General features: G+C 38.9%; 1 protein-coding gene across 1 annotated transcript in view; it reads right to left on the bottom strand.

Annotated features, from left to right (window-relative positions):
- The window catches only part of PLA2G4A (phospholipase A2 group IVA), a 165,093-nt gene that overhangs the window by 114,321 nt on the left and 27,843 nt on the right, over positions 1-22,929 (bottom strand). The window contains exons 2-3 of the mRNA XM_068985973.1: positions 22,190-22,292; positions 7,132-7,213 (exon numbers count right to left, since the gene is read on the bottom strand). Coding sequence (XP_068842074.1) covers positions 7,132-7,213; positions 22,190-22,222 — 115 coding nt within the window. The 5' untranslated portion in view covers positions 22,223-22,292. The remainder of the gene's footprint in view (positions 1-7,131; positions 7,214-22,189; positions 22,293-22,929) is intronic.

Below are 22,929 nucleotides of genomic sequence, written 5' to 3'. Positions count from 1 at the left end.
GGTATACAGTACCTTCCATACGTCTGGTCATTTCACTTAAAGTGTGTACTCTGACCTTTATTTCTGCTTTATTGACTATGCCAAAGCCTTTGACTGTGTGGATCACAATCAACTGTGGAAAATTCTGAGAGAGATGGGAATACCAGACCACCTGACCTGCTTCTTGAGAAACCTGTATGCAGGTCAGGAAGCAACAGTTAGAACTGGACATGGGATAACAGGCTGGTTCCAAATAGGAAAAGGAGTATGTCAAGGCTGTATATTGTCACCCTGCTTATTTAACTTATATGCAGAGTACATCATGAGAAACGCTGGGCTGGTGGAAGCACAAGCTGGAATCAAGATTGCCAGGAGAAATATCAGTAACCTCAGATATGCAGATGACATCACCCTTATGACAGAAAGTGAAGAAGAACTAAAGAGCCTCTTGATGAAAGTGAAAGCAGAGAGTGAAAAAGTTGGCTTAAAGCTCAACATTCAGAAAACTAAGATCATGGCATCTGGTCCCATCACTTCTTGGCAAATAGATGGGGAAACAGTGGAAACAGTGTCTAACTTTATATTTTTGGGTCCAAAATCACTGCAGATGGTGATTGCAGTCATGAAATTAAAAGACTCTTGCTCCTTGGAAGGAAAGTTATAACCAACCTAGACAGCATATTAAAAAGCAGAGATGTTACTTTGCCAACAAAAGTTTGTCTAGTCAAGGCTATGGCTTTTCCAGTAGTCATGTATGGATGTGAGAGTTGGACTGTGAAGAAAGCTGAGTGCTGAAGAATTGATGCTTTTGAAGTGTGGTGTTGCAGAAGACTCTTGAGAGTCCCTTGGACTGCAAGGAGATCCAACCAGTCCATTCTAAAGGAGATCAGTCCTGGGTGTTCATTGGAAGGACTGATGTTGAAGCTGAAACTCTAGTACTTTGGCCACCTAATGTAGAGAGCTGACTCATTTGAAAAGATCCTGATGCTTAGAAAGATTGAGGGCAGGAGGAGAAGGGGACAACAGAGGATGAGATGGTTGGATGGCATCCCTGACACAATGGACACGGGTTTGGGTGGACTCCGGGAGTTGGTGATAGACAGGGAGGCCTGGCATACTGCAGTTCATGGGGTCGCATAGAGTCAGACACAACTCAGCAACTGAACTGACCTTTGAAATGGTAAAAATAGATGCCTTACTCTCTTCATTGCTTTCATCTAGAATGATCATGCAATTATATTATAAATTTCAGAATTTCATAATATAATTGTGGTGGACGTTTAAGATGTTTGTGTTTATTTCTATCATTTTTCTCAAGGATAATATATTGAGCCATGTAATTAATCCTTTATAGGAATTTTAAAAATAAAATGTATTAAAGTGTTCATGGTTATTTCGTTTAAGAAAAGGCAAATCAGCAGAAACCCCAAAACATTAGAATCTTTGCCCATTTTAGAATACTTAAAGTTTCGATGTTTTTTTCTTTTCTCTGAGCTTTTAATAAGCACTGTGGACTCGGGATGTGTGTGTGTTAGTCACTCAGTTGTGTTTGATTCTTTGCAACCCCATGAACCGTGGGGATTCTCCAGGCAAGAATACTGGAATGGTTTGCCATGCCCCTCTTCAGGGGATCTTCCTGATTCAGGGATCAAACCCCCGTCTCCTACATCTCCTGCACTGCAAGTATATTCTTTACCTACTGAACCACTGAGAAGCCCCAGACTCAGAATAAGCAAACATAAAAGAAATTGCCTAGACCTTGCCTCCCCAAATGCAGTCTATAGATGGGCAACGTCTGCATCATTTGTGTGCTAGAATCTACTCCTCAGACCTTCTGAATCAGAATCTGCATTTTGGACAATATCCTGTGCTGATTCATAGCCACATTAAAGTTTGAGAAGCACTATCTGGAGAGATTAGGTCAGCCTCAGATCTGCTATTTTAAAATGAAGAATTTTATGCAGATCTTGTTGCGTTTATCTGAAATAAAATACACTTTACCCATAGACAAAGACATTATGAAAAATTAAAGTGTGGGATACTTAAAAAAAAAAAAAAACCTTGAAAAGATTCCTTAAAATAACCGGGAAGAATTTGTAAAAATTGGTTTAAATACAATGAGTTCACAATTCACCCCAATATTTTTATTTTCTTCATAGAGTTTAAATGTTGGCATCAAGCTTTGTTGTCTCCCGAATGCTGAAAGAAGATCTATCTGCATTTCTATAACTGTTCTTAGAAGCCCTAGTGTTTATGGTGCTAATTTTGTAAAGAGTTCAGCATCCAAGGAGACAAGAATTCTCAGTACATGTGCATAATTAGGATATTAAAAACACTGAGCATTGATAAGGCATTTTATTGTTTCAAGAACACTATGATATTTATTATCTGATATTATCCTTAGGGATTTCATCTTAGTCAATGATTTCATCGACCTAGTTCTGAATTCTGAGACAAGCCTCCATTATCACCTGTTATCGTACATGATCTGTTTTCCCCAACTTCTTTAAAGGAACAGAAATTCACTGAAGGAGCTACAGCCTTTGTGCCAGCTGTCTTATTTGGTTATAAAATGAGATTTGTGGCCAGGGCTGTGTGCTTTGTTTCATATATGCACAAAGGAAACTAAATAACCAACTGAAACTGTACTGTCGCTGTGCTCATTCTACAAATACATACCTTCTGTTAGAAGAGGAAAGGAGCAATGCAAAATACAGAGTTTAATATAATATTTAATATAATGTTAACTAATCCAATCAACGCTTGGCACTGGCACAACTGACTGGCTCCTGGTCAGGTCAAATTAATGCAAACTACTTTTTAAAAGGCTCAATGGACATGAATTTGAGCAAATTCCAGAAGACAGTGGAGCACAGAGGAGTCTGGCGTGCTGCAGTCCATATGGTCACAAAGAGTCGAACACGACTTAGCAACTGAGCAACACATGGTGAGTCAGGTGTGTATCTGAACTTCAAACTACTTCTTCATATGGCGTGAGCATAAGAAGGCAGGGAAAGGCTGGCCCTGAAGCCCTGGGTATTAATGATACATTTGAACAAACCGAGATTAACAGTGATGTCTGGGAAGGGGCTGGCCCAGTGTTCTGAGGTTAAAAAAAAAAATTAAAAAAAGGAAATGAGTGAGATGTTATGATTCAAACGTCAGCTCTTACTCCCTCAAAAGAGACCGTGGGGGTGTTCCTGATGCTATGATGATGTTTTAGCAACACGAGATGGTATTCTGAAATGAAGCTAGTTAGAATAGGAGGGCTTTACAAGGGACAAAATGAAAAATAGATACAATCTTAGTATTAGATTTTTTTAAAAGTCAGATACAGGTATTTTGCCAGGTGTCAGCTATTTGTGCAGCTGCCACATGCACAGGAAAAACTGGAAAACCCAGTAGCAATCGGCCATGCTTCTCGGCTGCTAAGCCGCTTCAGTCATGTCCAACACTGGACCCCATAGACGGCAGCCCACCAGGCTCCCCCGTCCCTGGGATTCTCCAGGCAAGAACACTGGAGTGGGTTGCCATTTCCTTCTCCAATGCATGAAAGTGAAAAGTGAAAGTGAAGTCACTGAATCGTGTCCAACTCTCAGCGACCCCATGGACTGCAGCCCGCCAGGTTCCTCCGTCCGTGGGATTTTCCAGGCAAGAGTACTGGAATGGGGTGCAATTGCCTTCTCCGTCATGCTTCTCTACCAACATGCAAAACTATATGGAAATCTGCCTTTTTAAATAAATGTAGACACTATCAACAACAGAAGTGGACATAGTTTCCTGTCATCCTTTGCAGATCTTAGGACATTTTTTATAGTTCTATCTTCAGCTATCTTTAAAGAACTTCTATGTACAAACATGCCAAACTCTGTTTGCTAGGTAATTGTATGGATCAAGCTCACCAATCAACGCCATCAAAACTCTTAAGTGACAGCTCAGGCTGGCCCATGCCTTTTCTCACAATAATCACCTACAATTTCTCGAAAATAGTTTGGCACTGTGTATTGTCCCTCTACTTTTTCTTACCAACCTTATTATTGAATTTATCTCCCTAAGACTCTCTTTCTGTAAACTTATCAAGGTGACATCAAGGGGTGGCAACAATTCCTCCCCCTCAAAAAAAGATGATAACTCAAGTAAGATAAAGTCAAATGACAAATGCTGTTTAAAAATGTTGAGAGAATCTCACAACACAATCCTTTCTCCAGTAGTGATTAATGTCAGGAGACTATTCTTTTCATGGGTCCTTCACTTTAAAAAAGAAGCTTTGGGGAATTCCCTGGTGGTCCAGAGGTTAGGACTCGATGCTTTCACTGCTGTGGGCCTGGGTTCAACCCCTGGTCAGGGAACTAAGATCTCACAAGGCACCTGGCATGGCCAGCAAATAAATAAGTAAATAAATCAATAACAAGCTTTCTGGAATTCAGGAACGCAACCTGTACTGTATACACTATGGGGATCCAAAACATACCTGTTGGCTATTTTGTGAGATGAATTAACGTCTCATGTTTATTTTTGAATAATGTTAGCAATATCAACTCAAGTAGGTTTAAAAAGACATTTGTGACATTACTCTCTTTCCAGTCCTAATTACAATAAATGTGTGTGTGTGTGCTTAGTCGGTCCAACTCTTGCAACCCCATAGGCCATAGCCTGCCAGGCTCCTCTGTCCATGGGATTCTCCAGGCAAGAATACTGGAGTGGGTTGCCATTTCCTTCTCCAGAACTACAATAAATAAGCACTGCCAAAGTGCCTGAGGATTATGGAGAAAGTACTGACTGCTAAAAAATCAGATCCATACCAGTTGAAGAGATTCAAAGTAGAATTTAAACTGCCGGTGACCTCACCTCAAGCATAATAAAGATCCTTGTCTCTCTAGGACAGAGTTCTGCAACTGATATAACAGAAAAGGATGCTGCTACTTTATATGTCTGTGCTCAGTTGCGTCTGACTCTTGCAAACTCAAGGACTGTAGCCCTCCAGGATCCTCTGTCCATGGCATTTTCCAGGCAAGAATATGGGAGTGGGTTGCCAGTTCCTACTCCAAAGTAAGTAGTTCCTACGGAACTACGACCCAGGGATTAAACCCACGTCTCTTGCGTCTCCTTCTTTGGCAGGTGAACTCTTTACCACTGAGCCACCTGGGAAGCCCACACTACTTTGTATAAGAGATAACTAAAATTTTTAAAGTCAAATTAGGTCAGTAACTTGTATGGCTGATGAGTCACTGACATAGCCTTTAGTCGAATTATAAATGACTTTTCTAACTAATAGTACATCTAGAGTTGTAAGGCATGTGCTTTTCCCAAGGTCACAGGGTTACCAGATTTTAAATATGGCATCTGATTTGGCTTCTTTTTCACAGATACCTTTCTTCTAGTGAACTCTCATTGAATTGATGAAAATTCAAAGTAGTATAAAAAGCAAAAGAAGAATAACAACCAAAACATTGGCAGAGGCATGATTAATTGAAGTGTATCAGTGTATGAGATAAAATTTAGAAAATAAATCCCTGACCAGTTTAGGGACAATGTAAAGACATTGTCCTTGCTCCATCATGTCTCCTGAGAAGCATTGTTCATCGGATCCCACCTCCTGGTCATTCCCTTATTTCCAACTTTTACTAACTTCCTGGACACTCTTCTTCAATCACTGAAGGCTTGTTGGAGTATAGCCGACCAACAGTGTTGTGATACTTTCAGGTAGCCACACTTATACATGTATCGATTCTCCCTCAAACCCCTCTCCCATCCTGGCTGCCACATAACATTAAGCAGAGTTCCCTGTGTTATGCAGCAGGACCTTGTTTGTTATCCATTTTAAATATAGCAGTGTGCCCATGTCCCTCCCAAATTCCTTAACTATCTTTTCCCGCCATCCTTCCCCCCTCCCTCAGCAACCATAAGCAGAACAAATATTTTTTAAAATAAAGGGCGAATCATGTGATTTGTGACTCAAATGCCATCAAGTTCTTCCTGCTGCATTTCTGATAAAATTGCAGCCTTGTTGAATTAATCTCGCTCACCTTCACCTTTGCTGTGTGTCCGGCAGCTCACGACCTCACAAGCACTCTGCCCTTCTCTCACCCTTGAATATGCTATTTTCTCTGCCTGAGACTCTCCCTGCTCTCAACACTAGATCCTCCTCCTTCGAGTACCAGTTCAAATGCCATTTCAGCAGGAAAGACTTCCCTGTTTCCCAGACTGATTAATGGCAATCTCCATCTTTCCTCAGAACCCATTCGGAGAGGTAGATTGCCATTTCCATATTTTAGCAATAATCTACAACTAACTTTACCCAATTCAGCATCACAGTACTTATTCATTTTTCTTTGTATTCCCACATCCATGACTCCCAGTCATTTGAATGGTAAGATTAACCAGGAAAACTACATTTTAAAACATAGAGAAGGATACTGCCAACAAGTTAATTCAAAATTATCCTGAGACTTTTGTTCACATCATTTCAAACTGTCCCACACCAGTTTCTATAGCTATTTTCACACATAAAAAACACAACTTAAAGGAGTAAGAATTAGATAAACTGCATTGTAAAAAAAATCCTATAGGCACAATATCTCACAGACGCAGGTAACTTAAATTCTCGACTCAATCCTCTTTCCAAAGGAGAATACAAATGTCTTTGAAATCTGAAACTCTGTATGTCATAGGACAGTCATTTTATCTGACTCCAAGTACTCACAACTTTGGCCACCTGATGTGAAGAGCTGACTCCTTGGAAAAGACCCTGATGCTGGGAAAGATTGAGGGCAGGAGGAGAAGGGGACGACAGAGGATGAGATGGTTGGATGGCATCACCGACTCAATGGACATGGGTTTGGGTGGACTCCAGGAGTTGGTGATGGACAGGGAATTAGTGATGCAGTTCATGCGGTCGCAAAGAGTCAGACATGACTGAGTGACTGAACTGAACTGAACTGAACTCGCAACTGATGTAAAGTCAACATGGAACACTACTCCAACAGATAAAAGAGCATCAGAGAACCATTCGAAATGTTACCATTCAAAGCTGTAGACAAAGATAATCACATCTGAAGAAGGGACAGCCCCTGGCTTGTCAAGGAACTCAAGCCACTGAAGAGTGAATCATATTTACGTATTTTCAACAGAAGAGCAAATAAGAGAACTTACGCATGTCACCAAAGGTTCCCTTTGTCACTTTTGTGGCACGTAGCACCACTACTGTGAACTTGTGGGAATAATGGTGCTCCACCTGGAAGAAAATAAACAATAATGAATTTCAAACAAGCCTGAAATATAGGATTCAAGCAGATTGTTCTCAATGCTTCCTTGATACAAATCAAAAATATTCCAGTTGAAAGGAAGCAACATGCATACCAGAAACATTCTTTGATTCTCTGATCTTGAGATTCTTCCTTTTTTGATCCTCTCCTCTCTGTAGCACAGACAACTGAGATGTTTAGATCATGCTTGAAATGTCCCTACAGCTTGACTGCTAGAACAGCTTTGCAGTCCCTACTTTACAGGGTTTATCAAGCCCTGAGGAAAAATGTAAATAAGGACTGCAGGCTTTCTCTCGGTGTACAATCAGGCTTTGTACTGGGTGATAAGTAAGACCTGCCTTGGAAAGGTGAAGTGCAGAGGAAGATGTTTGCATTATCTAAATTTGCTTGTTTTTATTGTTACTGTTCAATAAAACTCTTTTTTCTGGTATAACATTTCCAGAGCAGTTTTCAGAATTCTCTGGATGTAAAACAATAACCAGCAAACTACTTAATTTTAACATATCTGTTAAAACCATACATGACAATGTCAAAAGTTTTTATTAGCCTAATAGCTTGTATGCACATAGGAAATATTAAGAGGTAGAAGACTTAATTAAACACTTTATTAAATACCTAACTGGAAATTAGTTCTCAAATAACTCTACTCACCAAAGCAGAATGGGAAAGCAGGAATTCACAAAATTCTCTGAGCAACTGAAAAGATTACAGTCTTTATCTAAAGTTCAAGCATTTTTGTTTTAGGAGAGACTCACATTTATAAGTTACTACCAGGAGAAATATCAATAACCTCAGATATGCAGATGACACCACCCTTAGTGCAGAAAGTGAAGAGGAACTAAAAAGCCTCTTGATGAAAGTGAAAGTGGAGAGTGAAAAAGGTTGGCTTAAAGCTCAACATTCAGAAAACAACGATCATGGCATCTGGTCCCATCACTTCATGGGAAATAGATGGGGAAACAGTGGAAACAGTGTCAGACTTTATTTTTGGGGGCTCCAAAATTACTGCAGATGGTGACTGCAGCCATGAAATTAAAAGATGCTTACTCCTTGGAAGAAAAGTTATGACCAACCTAGATAGCATATTCAAAAGCAGAGACAATACTTTGCCGACTAACGTTCTTCTAGTCAAGGCTATGGTTTTTCCTGTGGTCATGTATGGATGTGAGAGTCGGACTGTGAAGAAGGCTGAGTGCCGAAGAATTGATGCTTTTGAACTGTGGTGTTGGAGAAGACTGTTGAGAGTCCCTTGGACTGCAAGGCGATCCAACCAGTCCATTCTGAAGGAGATTGGTCCTGGGTGTTCTTTGGAAGGAATGATGCTAAAGCTGAAACTCCAGTACTTTGGCCACCTCATGTGAAGAGTTGACTCATTGGAAAAGACTTTGATGCTGGGAGGGATTGAGGGCAGGAGGAGAAGGGGACGACAGAAGTTGAGATGGCTGGATGGCATCACTGACTCGATGGACATGAGTCTGAGTGAACTCCAGGAGTTGGTGATGGACAGGGAGGCCTGGCGTGCTGCGATTCATGGGGTCGCAAAGAGTCGGACACAACTGAGTGAGGGAACTGAACTGAACTGTGTGTGTGTGTGTGTGTGTGTGTGTGCACGCGCGTGTGTGCATGCATGCATGCTCGGTATAGCCAACTCTTTGTGACTCCATGTACTGTAGCTCACCAGGCTTCTTTGTCCATGGGATTTCTCAGACAAGAATCCTGGAGTGGGTTGCCATTCCCGACCCAGGGATTGAACCCGTGTCTCCTGTATTGGCAGGCAGATTCTTTACCACTGACCCACCTGGGAAACCCAAGTTACTCCTACTTTTCATAATTTTAATAGACTTGCTAAACTGGTTGAAAAGTCCATAACTAATTAAAAGAAGCTAAGAAACTGACAATACTGAGAAGTGAGTCTAAAAGCAAGGAGGCAGATGAGATGAAGTCATGAATAAGCATATCTTGTTTAAAAAGACAGAAGCATATAAAATCTTTCAAGATAATTCTTATTCAGGATTATTGTCAAAGAGAAATACCTTCCATATTCAGAAGAGCTCTGAAGAGCCAAAGTTATTCCACATAAATGAAATTATCATTCTTAAAAAATGAATGCCTAAAAATAGGCATATTGTCTTTTACTACTACCAAAAATCACACACACTCCTCCCACCAAAAAACAAGAGAGAGAGAGAGAGAAAGATAATCAAAGGAAATCCCTGGTGGTCCATGGGTGAGGACTCTGTGCTTAGACTGCATATCCTAGAACTTTTAATGACTACAAGATTTTTCAAATGTCTAAAACCTTTCCTGTAAGATAAAAATGATTATCAATACTCACCTATTATTTAACACAATTTTTGAAATTGCTACATATTTACTCATGTCAAATGTTTATTAATAACATGTGCAAAGAGATGATATTGTTATTATAAGGATTCATTGAGAATGAACCATGTCAAATATTCTAATAGATGCAAATTCTGTTTCCCAATAATCCTACAAAATAGATGCTACTATATATATTTACAGATGAGTAAGTGAGATTCTGAGATATTAAGTAATTCCCAGTATCTCACAGACAATAAAAGCTAAAATTGAATTAGAAACCAGTCTTCCTGTCCCCAGTGTCTTTATTCTTTCTATATTCCTTTACTTATAGAGAATAATAATACCAACACTGATTCCTGATAGTAAAAAAGGGTTACTTCCATTTATTAAAGTTTTACAGATAGTTACAATCTAGTCTATTATATCTGAAGTTAATCTAAAGTCTCTCTAGTAACTGGGTAATTTTCTCTATCATTCAACTCTCCATTTTAATCTGTTTTTATTTCCATTAGCCTCAATTCTATCTTACTAACTGCAATCAGAACTTATATATATGAACTTGCACACTGCTCGCAGAAGATAAGGAGCAACCACTTTCTTGGTTTTTATAAGTTAATTTTGGAGGCATCACAAATCTTCAGATGACCAGTACATCACCTTCAAAACAAGAGTGTCAAAATTATGCTCTTTTTAAGTGCATGTTTCCTGGGGCCAGTATCACATATAATTTCAAACTAGTATGGACTAGGCTAGCTTCTAACTTGGATAAGAGACTTTTGGTTATGTCTCAGGAATAATGACAGAGGAAATAATGTTATTGAATACAAAACCAGTGTTCCCTGCGGTGCGGTGGGGAACCTAATGACTCAGCACTGTGCTACTTGGTAGTTGACAAAAGAGGCCATATTTCAAGTGAGACGTCAAATATAAGCTCAATGCCCTGACTCAGTCACCAAGATTAAGCCTTGCCTTCAGGTCTTGGATTACCTTACTCTGAGTGTCTTTTGTTATCCAAAATCTTTTTCATAGTGAAAATCATGCCGCCCTCCTTTTTTTTTTTCCACAACTACAATTCCCAAGTCATCATGAAAACTGCTACTGCATTAAATTCATCCTGGAGAATTATATTGACATCTGTAACTAAGATGATTGGGAAAAAAGAACTAATCAATTTATACAAAATCAATTTGATGATTATCCTAATCTTTGAAAGTTCTACAGTCACAAAGAAGAAACAAAGAACAATCATGAAAGAAACCTGATGGAAGAGAAGGTAGATTCTGCACACACACATTTTTTTTTTTCCTGTTCAACTGCCATTGCCTAATTTTAACTGAAATTAAAACTAAAGACTATTAGGATGATCAGGACTACAGAATCTCAATATTGAACACAGAGATTGTGATCACCATAATCAGCCACAGGCAACTTCAAACAGATCTCAGCAATTTTGAAAAGAATCGCTGCATTGATGTCATCCAAGAGTCAAGATGGTTATTTAGAAAAAATACTTATTTTCAATGTCACATTCTAGTGTGATTTCATTCTAATACATTTAAGAGACACAGACCTTGTACACTATTCTCCCACATTTTTTAAAGAAAAGAGCAATCAGTTTATTTAAAATCAACAGTTCTATCTAAACTTGCTTTAAGAATTACTAGTCATGGATTGGCTGTATGTACAAATTACCCTAATGTCCAAAACACCAAAGTTGGCAACAAAATTTAACTTTAGCAGACATCATTAAGGAAAATTATAATCAGAAATATGACTTATGCACAGAGTCAGACACGACTGAAGCGACTTAGCAGCAGAAGCAGCAGCATTGTTTCTAGCCTTTGTGACTTAAGTCAGCAAAAGCTTGGACTCTGTCAATCTTTGCTGCAATTATGCCAAACTAAAGGCTCAAGCCCCTTCATGAAGATGCATGTACCCTTAGTTTAAAACTTCCCCAATTTTGCAGTTTGGGAAACACTATTTTGGGAAAGAAGCCTGGTATTCTCCTTACTTGCCGCAAATAGTAAATCCTTCCTTCTCTTGATCTTTTGCGTGATTGTGTCTTTTGGTTCAACATTCACCCAGTTTTCAGGTAACAATAATCCTGGAAAAAATCTACACTCTCCAAGGAGTAATTACGGCAAACTTAAGGCCTGTGAAGTGTAGACATACCTTTGCCTTCCTGGGGGGCCTCACTAGAGCACAGAAAGCAGCATGTGCCCTTGAAAAGTTCTCCCCATAAGTCCTCAAAGAACTTGGGTGTCAGATACTAATTCGGTTTAGAATTATTGACCTAGGTGATGTGTCATGTCCATTCAAATCTAAGATGTCTTTGCACTGATGATTTTCAGAGGTGAACTTTAAGTCTAGTAGACGCAACAGACTTGAAACTATGAATATATTTACAGATACTATTTTGGACAATATACCCTTATTTTAAGGGACTTGTTAAAAACCTCTTTGTCTTATTTGTTCTTTCCCTTAAGCATTAATTGTAAAGTGATTAATAGCTAAAAGACACAGGCAAAAGTCAGAAAGGTATTTACAATATAGTGTTTTGCCCTTTCCATCTTTATTTGCTACCCCTGCAGTGCTATGATTTATAAGAAATATATATATATTTGGTTATGCAGATAATCAAATATACATATATCATCATAACAATTTTATAATTATATAATTATGCATTTTATAATCATAGAATTGAGTTGAATTCTTGGTCACTCTGCTAGTGTCCAAGAATTGTTTGTTGATGTGAAGAAGCCTTCACACACATCTTGGAACTAGGTCCAGGAACCCCTTGCAGCCTCGGTTTCCTCATCTGTAAAATGGCAACTATAATATTACCAACTACATGGGATTTCTCAAGGGTCCCCTGTTACAAACCCAGATTCCAACATTAGAATTTCACACACGGCAATATGGAATGTCAAGTTTGGGGGATAATTTTACCATCTGTGGAAATCTTTTAAGACGAGATGATTATCTTCTTGGAATTATCTAGAAGCACACGGATTGAGAGTAAAAGGAAGACGTTAAATTTCACTTGTGATGGTGGGAGACTAAATAATCTGAGTTACCACTTCCCACAGAAAATAAATAAAAACTGAATGAGGTTTTACGAGGTAAGTAAGCATTTTCCTAAAAGTAACTGTGATGTTTAATTTCATTTGTCAACTTGGCCACAAAGTGCCCAGATTAAACATCATTTCTGTGTGTGTCTCTGAGGGTGTCTGCGGATAAGATGAGTACTTGAATCACTGGAGCTGGGAAAGGAAATTGCCATCTCCAGTGGGTTGGCATCATCCAATCTGTTGAGAGCCTGAAAAGAAGAAAAGGAAGAATTTGCCTTTTTTTTTTCCTATCTCACTGCTTGAGCTGAGACATCTCATTTTATCTCCTGTCTTGAACTGAATTACACTGCTGTCTGTCCTGGATCTCCAGTTTGCTGATGGTAGATATAGAACTTTTCAGTCTCCATAACCTCATAAGGCAATTCTTCACAATATATCTCCATGGGTAGATCAATCTGTTATAGTCTGAATGTTTGTGCCCCCCCAAAATACATGTTGACATTTAAACCCTCAAAGATGATGGTATTAGAAGATGGGACATTTGGGAAGGAAAAAAAAAAAATGAATGGATAAGTGCCTTTATGAAAGAACTGAGAGAGATGCTTTGCCCCGTCCACAAAGTGGACACTGCAGCTACAAACCAGGCCCTCATCAAATACAACCATGCTCATGTCTCAATCTTGGACGTCTCAGATTCCATAAATGTGAGCAATAAGTTTCTATTGTTTATAAGCCAACCAGTCTGTAGCGTTGTGCAGTGCCTGTTATTAGTTGCTCAGTCGTGTCCAACTCTTTGCGATCCCATGGACTGTAGCCTGCCAGGCTTCTCTGTCCATGGGGAGTCTCCAGGTAAGAATATTAGAATTCTAGAGTGGGTTGGAGTGGAAGACTAAAGTGGAATACTGGAGTGGGTTGCCATTTCCTTCTCCAAGAGATCTTCTGAACACTAGGACCGAACCCAGGTCTCCCGCATTGCAGGCGGATTCTTTACCATCAGAGTCACCAGGGAAGCAGCCCAAACAAATTAAGACACTATCCATCTCCTTTTGGTTCTGTTTCTAATCAGAGATCCTGACTATTACAGTAACAAAGAACTAACAAGATAGGAATCCTTAATTCCCATGAGAGAGATCAAGAAGTGCAGAGAAACACAGGGATGAGCAGTTTGACCACAGGACATTTGCTGATCCAAAGAGGAGGAGGCTGAGAAGCTGAGGGATTAGGAGCCTTCTAGGGATAAGTGATAAGTGAAGTGAAGTCGCTCAGTCGTGTCCAGCTCTTTGCGACCCCATGGACTGTAGCCCACCAGGCTCCTCCATCCATGGAATTTTCCAGGCAAGAGTACTAGAGTGGGTTGCCATTTCCTTCTCCAGAGGATCTTCCTGACCCAGGGATTGAACTTGGGTCTCCAACATTGCAGGCAGACGCTTTACCATCTGAGCCAGCAGGGAAGCCCTTTATCTAGAGATAAAGAACCTAGTAAACAACTCCTTTGTTTCAAGCCTAAAACTCCACAGACTGCGCCACAGGAATAACTTTGTACAATGCCCCCTACCCCGTACTGTCAGCCAGATTTAGTGTCCTTCAGGAAACCCAGAGAACAAGTAACCTGAAACTGGGATTACCTTTATCCCAGATGGCTAGTTTCCTGAGGAGCCTGATGCAAACCAATGAAATTCTGAAGAATTATTTCTAGAGATGATTTTTCATTATAATGATGTTCAACAAAATCAAAGGTAATTAGGAACACGAGGAAGTATCACACCAAGACTACAAACCAGCACAGTTAATCAAGAGACACAGAAATAGTCCTCTCCATGAAACAGTGAAACTACACTTACCATGTTTAAGGAAATTGAAGTCAAACTTCAGTAGGATTATATTAAACTATATATATATATATAAAAGGCTCAGAAGTTTTGAAAAGGAACCAAATCAAAATTCAAGAACTAAGAAGTAAGCCTGGTGACTTTCTAGGGATTCCCAGCCTGTGCTCTGTGGTGAAGAAGCAGAAATAGGGACATTACTTTAAATGCACATACTTTTGCCTCAAATGAAAGGCTTGCGGCAGGGAACGGCTGGTATCAGAAAAACAGCAGAAGCTTATCATTAACCGTCTTCTTTCTCACTTTGCTAGAATTGGCTAGTGCTCACTAAAAATATGCTATTGCCATAAACCTCATTATCCCTCTGTGCACTGTACTTGTATTTCTGTAATAGTTTTGTCACCTTTATATTTATGATTTCCCAGCAGCAGTATCTCACCTCCTGCTGCTCTCTGGAAATATCTTACCTCATTAAGTTTCTAAAGAACACTTATGTACAATTTATTATTTACAAAGCCCTGTGGAACAGACATACAGGTACTATTCATACTACATGTGAAGCAGCTAAAAGTTTAAGTGCTCAAGAGCACGTAACTGAAGTCTGAAATTGGCTCTAAAACACTAGTTCTTTGATGACCTACTCAGTGGTTTCCCCCACCCCCCATGTTACCATAATAATCTAGAATAATAGCTTTGTACTTTTTTGGTAACATTTCCAGTCATCCTACAATGACCTTTTTCAAAGGTCCCTGTATTTTAGCAGGCAGTCATGCTCGCATACCCAGGTGGTTGACCTCAGTGTGGACACAACCTCAGTTTTCCGTGGATGTGGGGCCCTGGCCCTCCATTGCTAATAGATGGTGGGAAGAGCTCTGGATTTTTTTCACTCCAGGGAAGTGACTCATCCCTTCAGAGTAAAAAGATAGAAATTTTTTAATAAATATTTTATATTTGATCTATCTTTGTAACACTGATATCTTCCTGATCCAGCACAACTTCAATAGACTGTGGAGACATAAAGACCCTTCAGGTTGGACAGAACCTCAGAACAACTCTAGACCTGTGGACATTGCATTCTGTCATAGATGTGTTACTCCACTTTCTCCTCCATTCTTAAAAGCTGGCACCACTGAAAATGAGAACTTGCTGTATCAGCCCACAGGATTCTCCAAAATGTCCCTGCATCACAGGTATGGTGAAGATGAGTCCAATCTTCACTGCCCTGAGGCAGCTGAAACTGCGTTGGCCCATCTGGCACCCTTCACTACAAGTAAGTTGGCTTGGCTTTCCACATCTTTCCTTTTTAGTAAAATTGTTCTGTGTTGAGTGCACTTACCTGTATATTGTGAAAAGTATCTTTCTGCGAAAACTAAAGCAGGAAATTTTGTCACAAAAGCAATTTACACACAGGCACAAACGTACATAGTTGTTTGTTTGTTTTTTAAAAACATGTAACAAAAACAAGCATGAATAATACCAGAAAGCTCTTAGGATCCTCTGTTTTGAAAGGGCTATACAATCACAGGGAACTCTGCTCAATGTTATGTGGCAGCCTGGATGGGAGGGGAGTTTAAGGGGAGAATGGATGCATGTATATGTATGGCTGAGTCCCTTTGCTATCCACCTGAAACTATCATAATATTGTTAACTGGCTATATTTCAATATACAATAAAAAGTTTTTTAAAAAGAAAAGGGCTATACACTGGAATGTTGATGGGGCGTCCAATTCTGATGCTGGGGAAGGTCAAGAAAAATGTGATACAAATATGTGGCTTTGGCACATTTCATCACATTAAGGTGCCATATAGGTAATTATTGGGCTTCCCTGGTGGCTCCAAGAGCAAAAAATACACCTGCAATATGGGAGACCTGGGTTTGATCCCTAGGTCAGGAAGATCCCCTGGAGAAGGAAATGGCAACCCACTCCAGTATGCTTGCCTGGAGAATTCCATGGACAGAGGAGCCTGGTGGGCTACAGTCCACAGAGTCGCAAAGTTAGACACAACTAAGTGAGAGAGAGAGAGAAAGAATTATTATGACCTACATATTTGGCTATAGTTAACAAAATCTGCAAGGAAAGATGACAGAAATGAGCCTTAAACTATCCAGATACAGTTTGATTTTAAATACGTTATCCCTTGTTAAAAAAAAAAAGAGAGAAACTAAATGGCCAGTTAATATGGTCAACTGCCATGAGACCTGTGGGACTGCACAGGCGTTAATAGCAAGTCCTGGTCAAATGAGGTAGAAAAGCGAAGGTCATTTGTAATAATGATTTTCCAAAACATCCAACCATACCTAACTTCTTTCATTTCCTAACGGCATGTACTTTCTTACCTCCAGACTACTTATGTCACACATGCCCTTTCCAATCCAGTCATTTTCTCGCTCTTTTCCTAACCTCCAGATCTGTGCTTACGTGTCACTTTCTCAGGGAATTCCAGAAGGATTCCTGTTATTAGTTATTCACGTTGTATATCTCCAGAGTAATCTTCATCATCTCCTATCAGAGTCGTTGCGATTATTATAGACTGTTTGTCTGCCAGATATAAGCTCAATCTGGACACGATTAAGTGACTGAGCACCAATATGCACTATAAGCTCAACTCAGGGATTATTTTGATTCCCAGTGCCTACTGACCAGGACTAGAACACAATGGGCATTCAATAAATTATGATAAAGGAAATTCCCTGGCAGCTCAGCGGTTAGAACCCCACACTCTCATTCCCAAGGGCTTAGGTTCAATTCCTGGTCTGGGAACTAAGATCCTACAAGCTGCAACCAAAAAAATAAAAATTAAAAAATAAAATAAATGATGATAAGTACTCAGAAAAAATATATATTAAAATAGATTTGGAGTCAGAGTGAATTCAAAGTCCAAATGTTAAGATTTAGAATTATCATTGGTCTTTGTCTCAAGCTCAGGGTTATATACTTTAACCTTATTTTTCTTCTCAGATTCAAGTGCCAAAGTGTTTATGTCAACACTTTGATTGTATTCTCTGAGTTACAGAAACTATCCATATATCTTGAGATGGTAGAGTGAGGAAAAAAACTAATTTCCACAAAAAATATAGAAATGTCATCATTATGAAAAACCAGTTAAAAAGAACCTACCTTCATTGTTTAAATTCATCTACAAAAAACCATAATGCTAGAAGGAATGTAGGATATTGTTTCAGAAAACAAAGATTATCTCAAATTAAACCTTGATTATATGCTTTTTATAAGAACCACACATTAAATAAAAGGAAAATATAAACTGAAAGTGAAAGGATGCACTTATCAAAGAAACTAAAAGGGATTATTTTAATAAAAGACAAAGTAAAAATTCAGCCTCTAATAATGAGGTAAAAAAGACCTATTATAATGATAAAATATCAATTAAACAGAGAGATATACAATTCAAAACTTATATGCATTAATAATATATCTTAAAAATTCATAAAGCAAAAGTTGAATATGAAACACATTGTTGTATATGGAACCTTTACCAGAATAGACAATGTGCAGTGGCATCTCATGTAAAATCTGAAACAGCAAAAATTATAGAGTATATTCTCTGAACAGAAAGGAATGAGATTAGAAATTAATGACAAAGAGAAACAAAAAAATTACCAAATGTTTGAAAATTAAGAAATAAATGTTTAACCTATATGTCAAAAAATAAATCATAATAAAATTTAGAAAATTCTTTTAAATGAACAATCATGAAAATAAAATATTTTCAAACTTGTAAGCTATACCTAAAATAGATGGTCTGCAATCAGTAAAGTAGAGAAATAAATGAACATTAAAAATTAAAAAGGAAGAAATAAAATGAGTTATTCACCAATAGCAGGGATGTGCAAGTTAAAAATCTAAAAGAACCTACAAACTATTAGAATTAATAAAGAAATTTAGTAAGTTCACTGCATCTGCAAAAGTAATTTCCATATAAATGCAACATTAGTATTTTAGTTTCTAGTTGAACATTAGTTTAACGTTAGTTTCATGCATTGAAGACTCCCCTAGTGGCTCAGACAGTAAAGAATCTGCCTGCAATGCAGGAGACCCAGGTTCGATCCCTGGATCTGGAAGACCCCCTAGAAAAGAGAATGGCAACCCACTCCAATATTCTTGCCTGGAAAATCCCACAGACAGAGGAGTCTGGTGGGCTACAGTCCATAATGTCACACAGAGTTTGACATGACTGAGAGACTGACGCTTCATGCATTGGAAATGGATTGGAAGAGTCAATATTATTATCATGTCATCTCTCCCCTAAATTACTTAAAAATAATTTAAGTTCTAATAAAAATCCAAGCATATGTATGTGTGTGTGTGTGTGTGAGTTGACAAAGTGATTTCAAAACTTATATGGAAATGCAGAACCCTAAAAAAAGACAAGAAATCTCAAAGAAGAAAAAGTTGGAGGATTTACACTACTATTTCAAAGCCATAGACATTAAAGTGGATTGGTATTGGGGCAAACAAAGACCAACAGAACTGAAAAGAAGCCAAATCATACACTGCCTGATTAGCAAAGGTACCACTGCCATTTAGTGAGGGCATGAGGGTTATCAGTGGACTAGATAAGTTTGCTGTATTCAGGGCTTCCAGGTGGCGCTAGTGGTAAAGAACCGATCTGCCAACGCAGGAGACTTAAGAGACATAAGTTCGATCCCTGGGTCAGGAAGATCCCCTGGAGGAGGGCATGGCAACCCACTCCAGTATTCTTGCCTGGAGAATCCCCATGGACTGATGAGCCTAGTGAGTTACCATTCACAAGGTGGCAAAGAGTCAGATATGAAAGCGTCAGACTTGGCACGCATGAGCACAGTATTCAAATAATGAGATACTACACGGCAATGTAAAAGTGTGGAATTCTGCTACTCACAACAGCATGAATGAATCTCACAGACAAAGAGTGGAATGCAGGCATCTAATGAAGGTCAAGAACAGGAAAACTGATCTTTGGTAATAAAAGACAAATAGCTGGTTAGTTTTGTGGAGCTTATAGACTGGAAGGGACATGAGCAACTCTTTCACGGTACTTTTAATGCACACCTTTATCTGGATGATGGTTTCATGGGTGAAATACATGTGCAAAAATCCATCAAGCTGAACAATTAAAATTTGTGCACTTTATATATCTTATGTTTTAGTTCTTTTAAAAAAAAATCAAACATTAAAACAAGCTTGCAAAAAAAACAACTTTTTCAGGAGTTTTAAGAAGAGAGAATGACCAGCAGAGATGGGGTGAGGGGTACCTGAAGAATCTATTTAATTCAGCAGCAAAGAGGTCCTTGGTGATGAGACCTTTATGGGAAGCAGGAAAGCTGAATACAGTTTTCAATGATTCAAGTTGTGAATGGAAGAAAGAACTATAAAAAGTTACAGTACATTAATCCTTGCTATCCAAGCAGGAGAGAGAGGATGGCAGCTTGTGAGGCTGTGGGTAAGAGAAGAATGGTTCAATTTAAATAGAAATGAGGTTTTGTATTATTCCTTAATATCCATAAAAACTATTTCTAGTCCATATAAATCTAACTGGATCTCAAGTGTTAAACTTAGCAAAGAAATTTTTTCTCCTCTGCTTCTATGATCAGAAGAGAAAGTACAATTCTAATGGAATTTGGAAAGTTCCATACTAAAATCTGAAATACTCAACATTTTACTAAAAATTACCCAAGCATAAAAGAGTTTGTTTAAATATATCTTGGGCTTCCCAGGTGGTGCTGGTGGTAAAAAATCTGCCTGCCAATGTAGGAGATACAGGAGGTGTAGGCTCAATCCCTGGGTTGGGAAGATCTTCTGGAATAGGAAATGGCAACTCACTTCATTACTCTTGCCTGGAAAATCCTATGGACAGAGGAGCCTGGTGGGCTACAGTGCATAAGGTCACAAAGAGTCAGACATGACTGAGAGATTGAGCACACAAAATATATCATCTAACTAAAGGATAGTTTACAAAATTAATTACCTTGAAAATGCATACCAAAGTATAGTCCTTAATGCAATAATTACTTTCTCCCTCTGTCATTTCATATGAAGAGTGCAGGTTGACAATTGATAAGTGAGAACTACACAGTATCAGACTTTATTTTGGGGGCTCCAAAATCACTCCATATGGTGACTGCAGCCATGAAATTAAAAGACGCTTACTCCTTGGAAAAAAAGTTATGACCAACCTAGACAGCATATTGAAAAGCAGAGACATTACTTTGCCAACAAATGTCTATCTAGTCAAGGCTATGGTTTTTCCAGTGGTCATGTATGGATGTGAGAGTTGGACTATAAAGAAAGCTGAGCAGCAAAGAATTGATGCGTTTGAACTGTGGTGTTGGAGAAGACTCTTGAGAGTCCCTTGGACTGCAAGGAGATCCAACCAGTCCATCCTAAAAGAGATCAGTCCTGGGTGTTCACTGGATGGACTGATGCTAAAGCTGAAACTCCAGTACTTTGGCCACCTGATGCGAAGAGCTGACTCATTGGAGAAGACCCTGATGCTCGGAAGGATTGAGGGCAGGAGAAGAAGGGGATGACAGAGGATGAGATGGTTGGATGGCATCACCAACTCGATGGATATGGGTTTGGGTGGACTCCGGGAGTTGGTGATGGACAGGGAGGCCTGGTGTGCTGTGGTTCATGGGGTTGCAAAGAGTCAGACACAACTGAGAGACTGAACTGAACTGAACTGAACTACACTTTTTATTGTTTCATAAACATTCAATACTATTTCAGATATTTTGGCATTTTCCCCTCCGCATCCCTCTTTTCAGAAACTTACAGTGATAAAAAGAAGAGATGAGTTAGTTTTATTACAGATTCTACCTTATTTGAACCACAGTAAGTTCACATAATTTTCATTAAAAAAATAAGACTTTTCATAGATTTTTATATTTTTGTCCACTTAAAAGAAAGCTGCAAGTTAAGTTTTATTTGGGGCAAAATGAGGATTGCAACCCAGGAAACAGAACCTCAGATAGCTCTAAGAATCTGCTCCAAAGAGGTCAGTGTATATGCGATTTTGGTGAAGGGTGAATACATGGAATCTAGCACATATTTTCCAGAAGGTTTCTACTAGTCTTGTGAAGGTGTTGTTAGTCACAAGGAGCAGTTGTCACCAGGAAGGATTTTAATGCTTTTCTAGACATGGAAGATATAAGAATCAGGCTCATAAAATGGGCTCCTGAAAATATCTATCTAAAGACCTATTCTGCCAGTTCCCCCCGCCCCACCTCCAGCACATTTAGACTCTCTGCTGCTAAGTCACTTCAGTCGTGTCCAACTCTGTGCGACCCCATAGACGGTATCCCACCAGGCTCCCCTGTCCCTGGGATTCTCCAGGCAAGAACACTGGAGTGGGTTGCCATTTCCTTCTCCAATGCATGAAAGTGGAAAGTGAAAATTGAAAAGGAAGTTGCTCAGTTGTGTCCAACTCTTCGCGACCCCATGGACTGCAGCCCACCAGGCTCCTCCACCCATGGGATTTCCCAGGCAAGAGTACTGGAGTGGGGTGCCATTACCTGGTTCATTTATACTCTCTACCCTGAACTCCTTTCAGGGGGTGGTTGAAGGTCTCAGCAGAAGCACATGATTTAATACTTGTAGAGGTAGGTAGATGTCAAGTGCCAATTTGTAACTGACACTTAACAAGAAACATCAGCGATACTCACGCACAAAAATATGTCTGACCCCCTCCCAGAAGAATATATAAGCAGTAAATGACTTACTATAATGTGTTGATAAGGATCTATAAATGACATGTTGGTTTCAATTACGAGAAATCTCTTCACACTTCAAAAGTCTTCTTTGGCACTCTAGCTTCTTTAAAACCTACAAAATAAACAGTCCTTATTGTTAAGCCTTTTCTTGGATGCATTTACAAGATTTAAATGATGATGGATATGACTCTTAGGAAGTAAGATTCTACCCAAGGGGACTTGTGCAGATTGAGCTCCCTAATTGTTTATACGTGTGGGTATACACACATCACTTAGAAAAGGATAAACATATTCTGCTATTACTGCTTACTTTCCATATTTGTTCAAATTCATTCTGTGAGTAATTATTAGGAAATTCCAGGATTTTTTTTTTTGCATTTCCCAAGTACTTCATGAGAAATTTATTGCAATTATGTAAAATTAAAATTATTTTTGTACTATTTATAATCAAAACGCCACCTGCTACCGTTTGTTTTCTCAATTGGATCAGTACTACACACATTCACAATTTTAAAAAAGGAATGTTTTTCATTTTAGCTATGCGTTAAGAGTTTTAAAAACATATTCATGTTAAATTTCAACTTTTAATGCTGATTATTTAAAATAAACGATTTGTTCATTCTGAAGTTCCAGCTTAATTTGAAAGCAATTAAATGAAAGTTTAAGTGATTAGAAATAGTGCTGTACAAAATGATGGAAACAAGCAAGTGAAACTAGGGAATAACTGGGAACTTGATCTCAGGAGAGGA

The sequence above is a fragment of the Capricornis sumatraensis genome, chromosome 14 (assembly GCF_032405125.1).
Source record: "Capricornis sumatraensis isolate serow.1 chromosome 14, serow.2, whole genome shotgun sequence".
NCBI classification, from domain to species: Eukaryota; Metazoa; Chordata; class Mammalia; order Artiodactyla; family Bovidae; genus Capricornis; species Capricornis sumatraensis.
Note: the sequence above shows the minus strand (reverse complement) of the source record. Positions and strands in the feature narration are given on the sequence as shown.